The 14600-nt window shown below is 37.9% G+C and overlaps 1 protein-coding gene across 2 annotated transcripts in view; it reads left to right on the top strand.

Annotated features, from left to right (window-relative positions):
• Window positions 1-14600, top strand: part of Hcrtr2 (hypocretin receptor 2) — a 102116-nt gene that overhangs the window by 76208 nt on the left and 11308 nt on the right. For both annotated transcript variants that reach the window (XM_052714786.1, XM_052714795.1), the window contains exons 4-5: window positions 511-626; window positions 13745-13968. In XM_052714786.1, the coding sequence (XP_052570746.1) occupies window positions 511-626; window positions 13745-13968 (340 nt within the window). The remainder of the gene's footprint in view (window positions 1-510; window positions 627-13744; window positions 13969-14600) is intronic.

Raw genomic sequence — 14600 nt, 5'->3', positions numbered from 1 at the left:
AGCCAACCCACAGTGACACATTTCCTCAGGCAAAGCCATGCCTCCTGATCCTTCTAACCCTTTCAAATATTGTCACTTATATTCTAATGAGAACTGTATTTACATTTAACTCCTATTTCAACAAGGGTTTAGTCATTATTTTTTTATTTAAAAAAAAAACTAAAATAATATTTTTTTACCAGGCCTCTTTTAGTAAATGAACATATAAGACAATCCAAATAGTTTATTTCAATTAGCCAAATGCAGGCATGCCAAATAAAGAGCCATTTGATTACATAAATTTCTTGATCATGGTTAGATTGTGATCACACCCAATTTAGAAATGACTAATTGTTATTTCTCTGAGTATATTAAATGAAATATTGGAAATTATTTTCCCTTGTGTGTATACAATAAACAGATGAAGCTCTCCAGAAAGTGTATTTATTGTTTAAAAGGAAAGGCTGAAGTGACCCCTCTTCTGAGTCCATCGTTCTAATGTCAGATTTTACTCTTTGACTCTCACCTCAGGTGACGTCTACCCAAAGATGTACCACATCTGTTTCTTTCTGGTGACGTACATGGCACCTCTCTGTCTTATGGTATTGGCTTATCTGCAAATATTCCGTAAACTCTGGTGCCGACAGGTATGTAATATCAAATAATTTGTCTGTGTCTTCTTTAGAATGTACATAAAAACAAATTTAAAATTTGTTGAACTCATGTAACATATACAACACAGGATTGTTTGTTCTAAAGTAATGAGACTCTGGATGTGAAAATACTGTTTTACTGATATTTAGCAAATGTCTTAAATTCTGCCTTAAGAAGGCTATACTTCTGATAAAATTCCAACCTTAATAATTAACTGGATTATTTTTTTTTTAATCTGGGAAGAACGATTTTAAATTTTTTGAAAGGATTTATTTATTGTTATTTTATTTATGCAGTGTTTTGCCTGCATGTATATTAGCACACTACATGCACACAGTGCTCTCAGAGACCAGAAGAGGGCACTGAATGCCCTGGAATGAATTACAGATGATTAAGAGCCACCATGTGGATTCTGGGAATCAAATTTGAGTCCTCCAGGAGAGCAGACAGTGTTTTTAACTGTTGAGCCATCTCTCCAGCCCCTGGGAGTAAAATTATTAATTTAACTTCTCATTATAAGTAACAAAAATTAATTCCAGTTCCTGAAAAGTGTAAATATAAATGGTTGTACTTTAAATGAAATTTTTGTAACACATTTAACGTATGGGTTATATCTCCAACTTCAATGATCTCATTTACAGTAGATTTAAAGAATAAGATGACTTAGGGTTCTTTCCTCTGCTCCCTCGTCACCCATCCTACTGTCCCCTTCTGTATCCAGTATAATTAAGTTGTTGTTGTTGTTGTTTTTTTGAAGACGTTTTAATTCTGAATTAGGGTTACTGTGATTTACTAGAAATTCAAACCACTCATGGGATTTCATTCATTCTCTTAGTGATTCATTTGTCATGTGTTAATATCTTTTACATACCAGCCTTAAACTAAACCACCAGTAAATTCAGTCTTTAGAGGGGATATAGTCAGGTACATAGTGGAAACAGCCCTTTTAATACAAGCACAAGATACCAGAGCTTGGTGAAGTGGAAGATCTCTAAGCCTAGGCTGGTAACATTTAAGTTGAATCTTGATGACTTGAAAGAAATCAACAGGCATGTGGAGAATTGTAAATAGGCAAAGTGGATATAACTCAACTTCTTATGTTTAGTAAGTTATATGACGTGATAAAGATATATTCTTCCCTTCTCTATAACTATGGCCAGTATACTGAGTTTATTAAGCTTGAGAACTAACAGGTTGTTGGTCTCTTTTCTCTAACATATTTTATTGAGAAAGAACTTACTGAGATCATCTTAATTCATTAAGAATAATTCCATTTGTTTTGTTTATAAGTAGCATTTCTATTATTTGTGAATATCATATATTTATGCAATGTATTTTAATCATGTTTACTCACCACTCCTCTCCTTAATTCCTCCCAGATCAACACTCCTTCCCTTGCAAGGTCATATCCTCTTTTTATTTTTATAGTCCACTGAGTCAAATTTGTGCTTCTCATTTATTCATGAACTTGAAGACATCCAATGAAGTATGGCTGACCTACCTAAGGAGCCACAGGCTTAAAGAAAACTTATTTCTCCCAACCTCCAATACTACCCATCATCCATCAACTTTCTAGCCTCTCAAGTAGGAGTAGGAGATCCTGAGCCTCTCCTACCTGCATAATGGAGTATTGATTGGTTCCAAGGGCCATGGGAATATACAGCAGATGACAGCTAATGTCTGACAAGTCCACCCATCAGACAAATAAACTCCTTAGTGGGAGCCTCACTGGCAAAGTCGTGGGGTCACTGGCTGTGATAACTGGTTGTTTTCTGCCTATAACTTTCTCAGGTGCCACTGCCTTGCCTCCCTAATAAGAACAGCTGTGAGGTGCTTCCCACAGCCTTTTGGTAACATGTTTTACATCTCTGAGCACACATTTAGCTGTGGATTTCTGTTTAAGCTGTATAATTCTGATGAACAGAAATATTACCAGAATATTCTTCTTTACTGACACAGGATTCAATATTCTCTGTGGTGACATATTGTGTACCCCAATAAAGCTTACCTGGGGATCAGAGGACACATTTTGCAAAGGCCTTAGAACTAGTCCAAAACAGACTAAGCTGTCCCTACAGAGTATATATAAAGACTAATTCCCAGATGTTGTTTATTGCTAATTCAAAGCCAGGCTGTTTTCATCAAGACATAGTCCTTGTAATAGCTCCCTTTCTGCACATATCCTGACCGCTCAAGGTCCAGCCAGTTGTTTAATGTCTGGGACCCCTAGCCAACTTAGATCTACGTGCATGGGCCAATGTAACATTACTAGCCTAAGAGAAACTACATGACTTATCTTATGTTTTGAGAATGGGTAGGGCCCTAAAACTATAACTTATAATTGTCCAGATTTTGACTGACGGGGATCAGCAGTGACAATAAGGAGAGAGAGGGCTATAGAGAGCTATATGAGAACTGCTGCAAAATATGAATGAAATATGTATACACATCTGGATGAGAGACAAAGGAAAACATAAAAAACATGAGAAAATTATGAGGAAATAAATGGATGAAAGAATAAATGAATAAAATATAAATAAATAATATAAATATATATATAAATAAATATGAGAGAGAGCTATATGAAAGAACTGCTGCTCCATAGAGGAGCCATGCCTAGGAACTGTGTAAAATGATATGACAGCTATATAAATAAGATGCTTAACTATGGCTATATGGAAATTTATAACTGTATAGAGGCAAAAAGAGTCAGAGACCACTTCTTAAAATGAAGTAAAAGAGAAAGTTAGCATCAGAAAGCATGTATGTTTTCTTATTTTACCAGTCAGATAGATAGAAACTTATTTCTAAATACCCTCAGACAAAAAAAAAGTCTAGCCCTCACCACCTTCATGGATTTTCTTGCATTACCATGGAGGTGGCCTTGGGGCAGGCTCTCCATAGGCCCCCAATAGATCGGCTTGATCTTGGACATGTATTATATAGGCAACCATAGCTACTGTTAGTTCATGGGTATAGTGGTCTTGTCATTTTCAGAAGTTGCTATTTGGCCCCTGTTTTTCATAACCTCTGGCTCTTACAAATCTCTTCATTCCAGCTCCTCCTGCATGGGTCTCTGAATTGTGAGGGTGGAGGGTGTGATAGATGTACCATTCGTGACTGAGTACTCCACACACACACTCATTAGGCACTTTAGTTAGTTGCAACTTTCTGAATTAACTGCCACCCACAGCAACAAAGAAACTTCTCTGAAGAGGTGGAAGACCTACACCAATTTGTGGTCACAGAAACAGGAATATTTGATTTAAGGCCATATCCCATGTTTCCTCTTATAGAAATACCTCACCAAAAATTCAGGGCAGGGGAACTCACAAACTCCAGGGATGAATCAATTATTATTATTTTGCTAAAAATGTCCCCCTATTCTAACCAGAAAGTGGTTGATTATCTACATAACATTTATGCCACTATTTCATCCATGAGTGTATCTTACAATACCTGTCTTTATTGTAGCTCAAAGGGTCATAGCTGAATAAGGCTGCTGATGACTTTTCAACCCTAGTACCTGCATAACACCTTCTGATACTGTGAAAATTAGTTAAGAGGAAGGAAGCTTCCCTGTCAGCACTATATTTCTCCATGTGTTGTCAGCAACAGTGTCTTACCATCAAATTCTGTAGGAAATGAACAATAGCAATAGCCCACATTGCTTTGAGTATTGGATGGGACTTCCTTGACCAATAATTCAACATTTGGCAAGAGGCTTTTTATTTGGCAACTTATAGCTTCTGGGAGGAGAATTATTCCCTGAGTAACTCCAATTAAACCATTAAACTCCATATAAATATATCTATATGTACATGCAGGTACACAATGTTCTATTTTATAAGCTTCCATATATACATGGAAGCTTGTAAAATACTAGACTTCCATTCAGCATTTTAAAACATCCTTAGCATTAGTTATTTTCCATTTCTAAAATGTCCTATTTGGTCTTTGAGGATGAGTCTTCATTTGTGTTTTATTCTATCTTTGGTATTCAAAATACCTTTTCAAGACCATCTTTCACTGATTGGAATCAAACAGTTTTTACAATTTCTAGTCTTGTATGTTGTACAATTCCTAATTTTTCCTTTTTCTTTTATTTTTTACAAGTTTTTCTTTTAATAATTATTTTCATTATGCCTACACATATATATTATTTTGTATATATTATATATACTATATTTGACATATATTATACATTAATATATTTTATTTATATTTACACATTTTTATTTATAACTTCTGTGACATTTTTATATCCAGTAGCAAAACCAAGTCATATTCTGTTCTCCAAATCTTTTCATCAAAACAAAGCAAGAGAACAAGGTAAACTACTGTAAGACATGAGAAGTGATTTGTTTAATTCCAAGCAACTATTTTCTCAGACTTAAAGCCAATGGCACTCATTCTAGGATGCTTTGTTATTGGAACTATATCAGCTTTTGCTAGGCTACTCTACCATATGATGCATGCTGTTCTCAGCAACAACTCTGTCTTACTCCCAGTTCATGTCAATGTTGAGGTCAGCTGCTCTTCCATCAGTCTATGCAAGTGGTGCTTTCTGAGACATGACACTCTGGGTATTTCAGGAAAGGCCGAAAGGCTGAAAAAATATCTACTACCTCTTGAAATTTGTTATGAGCCTACATCTTGTAATCTTTCATTGGCCCCAGAGTCAGATGTTTAAGTCTCTGACAAAAGGCACAAGTTCACAGGGCCTTCTCAGGAGGTGAGGGCAGATGATATGGAATATCACAACACAACAAAATGTGAGAATAAATGCAGTCTAGCATGCTTGAGTTTGACCTCTGGGCACGCTACTTGGTAGTTACACAAAGTTTGTCAATGACTCCTGTGACTTTCATCATCTTTAAAATTTTTATTTTATTCAATCACGTGTGTATGTCTGGGGATCATGTGTGTACAGTGCCTGTGGGGACCAAGAAGTTACTGGGATAGGGGTTCCGGAGAACTGTCAGCTGTCACATGTGTGCCCTGGGAGAGCAATTAGTGTTCTTAACCACTGAGTCACATCTCTGGCCTCACTTCCATCATGGCTAAGGCGGGTTGCACAGCTCACAAAATCATACACGTGATCTAAGTCATTGAAATAAGTACCCAGATCATTAAATAAAATGTCTCAACAGTCTGTGTTGTTAGCTGAACTTTCAACTAAGTCTGTTTACATTTCTAAATTAGCATGTGTTGAATTGTTTAGTCTGTGACCTCTGCCCTTTGTCTTCATTTTTTTTTTTCCATGCTAGAGGATCAAACTCACAGCCTGGCCATGTTTTGAGTGACATCTTTGCCACTGAGTGACAAATCTTGTGACTGAGTAATATTCCTAAAATGAACTTCCTTCATGGGACTTCAGAGCAGCCTTGTAATGATCCCTGTAGGCCATTAATTGATGACAGTACCTAGTAGCCTGAATCTTTGTATCCTTCTAATCATCACATGCCAAAATGAGCACAATAGAAAAAATTAGTGAGAATTTAAAGTAATGAGGACATATAGCAGTCTATTGTCCATCCATTCAGAGGAATGTTTTTAGAAAAAATTAGAATATGACAATTTCTCAACGAAGAAAAAGAATTAATGTACAATACAGTTATACTGATGTTATAAGTACAGATTGAGGTTCCGAGGAGCATATTAGATATTAAGATCATCTCCCATTATGTAGTTTTGCATATATTTCCATATTCACTTGTTTAAAATTAATGTACCTTTAAAACTCCTTAAAAGTAATACACAATTTGTCTTGTTACCATTGTGTCTACAACTGTTACCTGTTGCCTTGCACAAAGAAGGAACTTGAAAAATGTACTCTAATGTGTAAATGACTCTTAAACCATAAACAACGTGCTTATTTATTATTTAAGCTTATATTCCCAAAACTTTAAAATAAATTCAAATTGTATTACAGGCTTAGAACTGATCTACATTTTTTGATGAAATGTCCCACTTAGTACAATCCACATGATTTAAAAGATTTGCAGTAAAATGCCTGAACTGTGAAACTAAAACATTTAAAAAGCAGATTGGAATGGAAATTGGCAAGTTGAGCTGAGCCCACTTTACAGCTGTAATAAAGTAAATTGACCCCAGATGGATAATTAAATAGAACTCTGCTTGAGCGACGCTTGGCTTCTCACTGTTACTGCCTCTAAACAGAGTCCACAGGCATTGCCTTTGCCATGGGCCACATCAAGAGAGCCATCAAGTGAAGGGCCTAGCCTATTTGCTTAAAGTTATGAAGATGTATGAATTCTGTTTTGTACTTTTGAATTAGCAAATGTAAAATTACTAGTGAGCAAATTGTGTGCCCTTGTCTGACTTTGTTAAGAACTTTAGTTATCATTGTCTTGCTCAAATCAGTAACTTCCACTCCCTTTTCCTGTGACAGTATGATTTAAAAAAAAATTCACTGATGATGAAACTGCAGATTGGTTTCCCAAGATCCTCTCATTCAGAGACTTCTTAAGCTTAACTCACTTGGCTATTTGTGCATACTTCAGCATTCAGTCCAGTTCTGAGCCTTCTGAGAAGTAATAACAGATTGTATTTATGATATAAACTTCTGTAATTCCACAGATATTATTAAGCACTTGTGTGTCTCATACTATGTGAGATAGTAGAGGTGAACAACAGTATACTATTGTCAGATGGGATTTTAACTTTCCAAAGACTGAAAGACCTTCAGTTTTATAATTGTGTCCATGATCCTGTCTACCTTTTATTCACTGACATTTTTAGAGAAATTAGAATTCATGCAGTGATATCTGAGTAATATTAATCAGTCTAGTATGAGAAAACGGACAGAAAGTCATAGAAGACTAGGAGAAGCAGGAAAGCAATGCTCAAGCTCAACAATGAAATAAAAAAACACAAGTGAATGTAATTGCTAAGGTATATTAAAAAATTACTGTAAAGATATTTTTGTTTGTAATTCTTTTCTGTTTATATCCAGCCTGAAATACAGTGTATAAAACAATAAAACTGAAAATTCAGCTTATAGTGTAACTTATAGGAAAGATGAAGGGGGTGTGCAGTGATGTTGGAAAAAATATACATTTATATGTATTAAAATTTGATTAGTTAGTATTAATCATTGTTTAAATTAAGCTGTTTATTGTAACTACTAGAAAAATACTTTTTTCAAAAAAGTACCTAGTGAAAGACACAATAAAATTTAAATGTTATAGTAGAAAACAATAATAAAATACTAATGAAGAAATAAGGGAACACAATAGATAAAATAAACATATACAAAACAAATGCCCAAATTACAAATGTTGATTGATGTAAATTAGAAAATCTGAACAGACTTATGTTAGGGGACAGAATGAGTCATCAAGATTCTACAAACATTAAAAGTGAAGAGCCCCAGATGAGAAAGAACATGTAATTTTTGTCTTTCTGAGACTGGGTTACCCTACTTAATACAATAGTTGCCAGTACCATCCCTGTTCCCATAAATTTCATAGTTAACTTTTCCTTAACAGCTGAGTAAGCTTCAATGCTCTGCATGTGTCACATTTTCACTACTCATCTTGTTGTTGATGACGATGGACATCTAGACTGGTCCCGTTCCCTCCCTTATTACTGTAAAAAGTGCAACAACCAGTACAGATGTAACTATCTATCTCTGTAGAATAATATGGAATCTTCGCTATGGCTGGGTCATACAGCAGTCAGAACTGGGTGGGCATTTTAAGGAACCCTCATATTAATTTCCATAATGGTTACACTCGTTTACATTCTCACCGGAAGTGGATAAGGGCACTTCTTTCTCCACAGTCTCACCAACATGTTGTCATTTGTTTTCTTGATGGAGCTGCCCTAGCTGCTTCTTTGTCAACTTAACATAAGATAGATTCAATTTGGAAGAAGGAACCTCAATTGAGAAAATGCTCCCCCCACCACCCCACCCTGCCCCAGATTGGCCCATCAGTTTTGGCAAACCTGTGGTGAATTTCTTGATGGATAATGTTGAGAGGGCCCCTGCTCACCATGGGTGGCGCCACTTCGCTGGTGGTCCTGAGTGCTATAAGAAAGCAGGTTGTTGGGGTGGGTCAACACATGATCCTGGTTCTGGGCCTTGGTCATTGCCAATTGGTCAGTCTGCTAGCTCTCCCATGTCTTCACTACCAGCGTGAGCTCTGTGGCGTTGTCCTGGTGAGTTCACACCTTGCAGCGAAGAGGAAGAGCAAGAGGCGGGTGGTTCTCCTGCTTTGATGCCCTCAGAGTCGGAGCTTCCAAGCCTACACCTTCAGGGTCAGCTCTACTCTGTTGCCCAGGCAGGAGTGGCATAGTGCCACCCTCCTGAGTGCTGCAGCTGATGAGGGCAGAGGCAGCTCTCCCGAACATCCACCTCATTGGTGTTCTGCTGGAGCACGTGAAGAAACCGGTCCTGCAGACCCAAAGCTGCAGGATCTCCACAACACAGGGCAACAGCAGGATAACCAAGAGGAGTTCCAGTGAGGGCCCAGCATTGAGAGTGTAGCAGAAACCGGCGGCCTTGAACCAGACCAATGATTCTCTGCAATGAACACTAGCAAGTAAGATATATGGACAAAAGGGTTGACTGCGTGACTCACTGTGTCGCACTACAGCTTCCGTGACGAGATTCTTTTTCCTTCTCTCTTTTTTCTTTTCTCTTAAATTTTATTTTATTATTTTATTAGGGGTGGGGAGGTTCCAAAGGCAGAAGGTGGATACGAAGGGACAGGGAAATGAATGGGATGGAGATGCATGATGTGAAACATACAAAGAATAAATAAAAGGAAGTGGAGGTGGAGAAAAGGAGGCTGAACAAGTCATGTGGAACAAGCCAAGCAGCACTCTCCCAGGGCCCCTAACTCAGTTCTTGCCTCTTGATCCAGGGCCCCTAACTCAGTTCTTGCCTCATGTGCCTGCCTTGAGTTCTTGCCCTAACTTCTCTTCATGATGGACTGTGAGCCCCACAAGGACTTTCCTCCCCAAGTTGTTTTTGTTCATGGCATTTCATCCCATCAAGGAAAGCCTAAGGCAGTAGTCATTCTGATAGGGGTGAGAGAGAGTCTCAAAGTGGTTTTAATTTACATTTCCCTGATAGCTGAGGATGCCAAACAGTGTTGAAAACATTTATGGGCCATTTGTGTTTCTTCTTTTGAGAACTAGCTGCTCATTTCATTAGCCCATTTATTGACTGGCAGTTCTGTGGTTTGGGTATTTAATTTTTATAGTGCTTTATTTATTCCATATATCAAGCTCCCTGTGTGAGGTATAGCTGGCAAAGACTTTCTTCCTAATCTGTTGGATATCTGTTTGTTCTGCTGATAACTTTCCTTGCTGTGTAGAAACTTTTAAATTTCCTAAAGTCTATTTCTTGATTCTTGGGACTATGCCCTGCATCAGTAGAGTTCTGTTCAGAAAGTTCTTATCTATATCATTGACGATACCCAAAACAAGTATATTCCTTATGTTCTGCTCTAGAAGTCTCAGGTTTAAATTAAGGTCATGGAGCAGAAGAAACGGCTCAGCTGTCAAAAGCATGTCGTACTCCTGCAGGAGACCCAAGTTCAGTTCCCAGCACCTATGTCAGGCAACTCACAACTGTCTGTAGCTCCAACTCCAGAGACATCCAACGCCTTTGGCTTCTGTGGGTTTTGTGCACTCACACACAGATATCCACACACAAACACACTCATATAGTTAAAAATAAAAATGATGTCTGAAATTAATGTTCTTGGCCATTTGAATTGACTTTTGTAGAAGGCTGACGATGTGAATCTAAGTTCATTCTTCTGGAATGTTATATATTCAACTGTGTCTTCACCATTTCTTGAACTGGCTGTTCTTTTCCAACGAATGCTCTTGATGCCTTTTTCAAATTTAGGTACCCACTGATGTGCATTTATCCCTGGGTTCTTTATCCCATTTATTGCTACACATGTCCGTTTATGTACCAATACCATGCTGTCTTTTTCACTGTGTTTTGAAAGTATAATCTGAGGCCAGCTCCTATGATACCTCCAGCAGTGTTCTTTCTATTTAGGGTTGTTTTGTCTACCCATGGTCATTTGTGTTTACATGTGATTGTGATTTTTTTTTTTGGATTATTTTCTAGTTTTCTGAAGAATGTCATTGGAATTTTGATGGGGATTTGCCTGGTGAACATGCAGGTTACTTTTATTTATATGGCCATTTTCATAAAATTAACTCTGCCAATCCAGAAACATGAATGACCTCTCCTCTATCTGACAGCTTATTTAATTTCTTTTTTCAGTGTCCATCATTTACATGGTGTTTTGAACTAATAATTATTGTTCACATTTCTTTTATAGTATGTTCCCATATCAAAGATGGTTTACACAGTTCATTTACAGTGTGGTGAACAAGTCATGTGTGGCCTGCTTTCTACAGTTAGCTATTATGGAGCCCTCAGTGACATATTGGTGAAAGACCTTCCATAAGGACAAACTCCTGGAATTTGTCTTCTCTGGTCCTTTTATATCATTATTGCTACTTCAATGTAATAAGACATGCACTCAAAATTCAGGGGCCTGGGGTGATAGTTCAGTCTGCAAATTCCTTGCCTTGTAAGTGTGAGGACAAGACTTTAATACTCCCAAAGTCATGCAAAAACTCTGAATATCATAGCACATGCTTGTAATCTCAGAGCTGGAGAGGAGGAGCCAGACTACCTAGCCAGACAACCTGGCCTACTTGACAAGTTCCAGGCCAATGAGAGACCCTGTCTAAAGAATGAAATGGATGTCAACCAAGGAATTCCAGCCTAGGTCATCTTCTGACCTCTAGTGCATGTGTACACACATGCACACAAACAAAGTAAGGCACACACATGAATCTGAACACACATGCATATAAACATACAAACAAAAACTGCTTACTCTCTTGTATGTAAATTTTCCAAAGGAAACTTTTTACAGTTAAAAATGTGTTTTGAAGTTTTGTACAAATTAAAGATATGATCTGAAATATCCTACTTAGCATCTTCTCAGTCAAAATTTATAAAATGAGATCTATAATTTACCTTTAAGGACACATTGAGCATGACTTAAGGTCATGTGCAAGTCTTGAGTGTCAGTTGATGTAAAGACTCCTAATGAATTTTCTGCTCTCTCCTTGGGGCTGCTCAGGTTCCCTGCCTTCTCTCTCTTATGAGTGGAGGATGAGTTGAAAGATTAATCATCTTCTGCCTTCAGGTCCTTATCTGAAAGTGGCATTGCCACATTTCTCTCTCTTTTCGTTGCAAGGGACACAACTCTTCCCCCAGGGCACTTTTTCTTCATGGGAATGTTTTTGATACTTGAAGAAGTCATCAGGCAGAATATTGGTTCTCTCCTTCATGGGAACACTCAAAAATAGAATGATCTGTATGGCTTTATTTAGAAACCACTTTGAGACCACTTGACAGACACTTGCCAGCTTTTGTGATAGAATCTTCCAGAACTTTTTAAGATCCATTGCTACTTCTACAGAAGTTGTTTCTGAAACTCCTTTTTGAAAAGAGAGCCACAGGACTGAAGAGATCCTCAGCAGTTAAAAGCACTGGCCACTCTCACAGAGGACCTAGGTTCAATTCCCAGCACACACACATGGCAGCTCAAAACTATCCAATGCTAGTTCCAGGGAATCCAATACCTTTCTCTGACCTATGCAGGCACCAGGCACACATGTGGTGCACAGAGATACAAGAGGGCAGAACACTCCTATATGTAAAATAAAAGTTGAATAACCTTTTAAAAAGTTTTCAGCTGACAATCACAGAAGAGGGAGAAGTTTTAGTTCTTGTCTCCCCGCGCTTTGGTGAAGCGGCCCCGCCCATTTAGGAGATGTTTCCGTTGCAGGGCAGGTTTTCCTTTGCATCGCTGATCCCCTTAACTGAGAATATGGTCAAGTGGGGTCTCCTGTAATGAGACTCATCTGTATGGACATCAAAGCAAAGCTCCATTCTCAAATGAAAGATTCTCAAACAGACTTTGATCGTATAGTGTAAACAGCCACGGGTTCCATGTAACCTTCATTCTGAGAGGCCACGGGAACACGCTGCTCTGTACAGTGTGCAGCGAAAAGATGAAAGCACCAACTGAACAACTGGAACAGAATCAAGCTGTCCCAGTGGTGTACTTATTGGCACATCTTATCAAAAAAAAAAAAAAAAAGGCACATGCTGAATTTTAATGTTTTGCTAAGGTCTATCAATTTTCATGAGATTATAATTAAGAAAATATTGTACTTGGCAGAACTTTCTGCTATTATCAACTAACTGAAAATCAAAGGAAAAAAGCATGTTGTGTAATGTAATTGCTACAAATTGTGGCTATTTGGAATATTAGTGTAAGACCTGGAAGGATTCTCATTGTACTTGTGTGCTTTCTGGAAGAACAAATTGCAAAATTAGTTTCAGGCAATTTTGTAAATGTGAACACTAAATCACAGAGAGTAGTTTGTTTTTGTTGCCTCTCTGCATAGATTTGCTTTGTCTGAATCAGAGGCAGAAAACCTCATAAAAAGCAATAGCCGGTTGGGTGCTATGTCTCCGTGTGACAGCAGATGGCAGTATCGATGCACCAAAAATTCATGCAAGTGTGGTTTTTTTGGTGTGTGTGCGCGCGTGTGTATGTGTGTGTCTCTGTGTGTGTATGTCTGTGTCTGTGTGTTTGTGTGTGTCCCACTGTGTGTGTGTGTGCGTGTCTGTGTATGTGTGGTGTGTCTCAGTCCCGCTATCTGAGGAGTGTTTAAACGTAGGTGTCATCTGAATCTAGAATTTGTAATGAAAATTTATAGTCGGGATTTCTTAGAATTCTTCTCTCCATATTTTACTTCTTTTTAATAATGGTATGTATTTTCTATTGTTCTGTTTAGACCGCGATAACGTTGTCATGCTTTAACACAACAACAATAACAAAAGCTTGTTTAACTTTTTTCTCATGCAAATGTCTATTTGGCGTTTGACTAGATGAATGCTAAAAACATACAGCCAAGGCAGTGCTCTGGAGAGATGGGAATTCTAAACTCTAAACTTCTGTTTCTTAATCTTTACTTCGATGTGGAACGTTGCTAAGTATCAATGAGGGATCCCCTGTCCTTTCAGATTCCAGGAACTTCTTCTGTGGTTCAGAGAAAGTGGAAGCAGCCGCAGCAGCCGGTTTCTCAGCCCCGAGGGTCTGGACAGCAGAGCAAGGCCCGGATTAGCGCTGTGGCTGCTGAGATAAAGCAGATCCGAGCACGAAGGAAAACAGCCCGGATGCTTATGGTTGTACTTCTGGTCTTCGCAATTTGCTATCTACCAATCAGCATCCTCAATGTGCTAAAGAGGTAAAGCCCGTGTATTTACTTGAAAATGAAGCAGCTTGACATTTAATTAAGAACTCTTTTCTTTCTAAACAGACAAAACCCTCTCCGAGATACTTTGTCTGACTCGCCCACTCAGTGGTGCAGTTGTTAGAGCACTTAAGGCAACCTCAGCCTTCTAGCATGCTAAGGAAGTACTCTGGTCAGTCAGTGAAGATTCACAGCCCAATGGGAGATAAAACGGTTGTTTTCCTAACCTCTTGGGGTTGACTGCTAAGCCTTAGCGGGAGGAAACAGTCTAATAAAAATTGTGTTTCAATAACTAATTTCATAAACAAAAGTCAACTACAGTTATAAGTTCTTTTTCATGAGAATAAAATGAGTTTTCCAACTTTGTTCTCAAGTATATAAACAACCACACTACAATTCTTTCTGTTAAAAAAATATTTTTCAGGATAAAAAGGAGATAAGAATAATTTGTTTGGGGCACTAAACAAAGAATCAGTGAAGCAGATATTTCGTGTTGAACGTTAAACTGAAAGAAGAATGTCTATTCCTTGAAGTCATTGGAATGATTTCAGTATCAATATTAATATAACACATGTATACGCTATGTTAATATAATATAGTGTGACACGTGTTATATGTTACTTATT

The sequence above is a fragment of the Peromyscus californicus genome, unplaced genomic scaffold (assembly GCF_007827085.1).
Source record: "Peromyscus californicus insignis strain IS unplaced genomic scaffold, ASM782708v3 Scaffold_11__1_contigs__length_118956290, whole genome shotgun sequence".
NCBI lineage: Eukaryota > Metazoa > Chordata > Mammalia > Rodentia > Cricetidae > Peromyscus > Peromyscus californicus.
The sequence above is the reverse complement of the archived record's forward strand: the minus strand, read 5'-3'. Positions and strand labels throughout refer to the sequence as shown.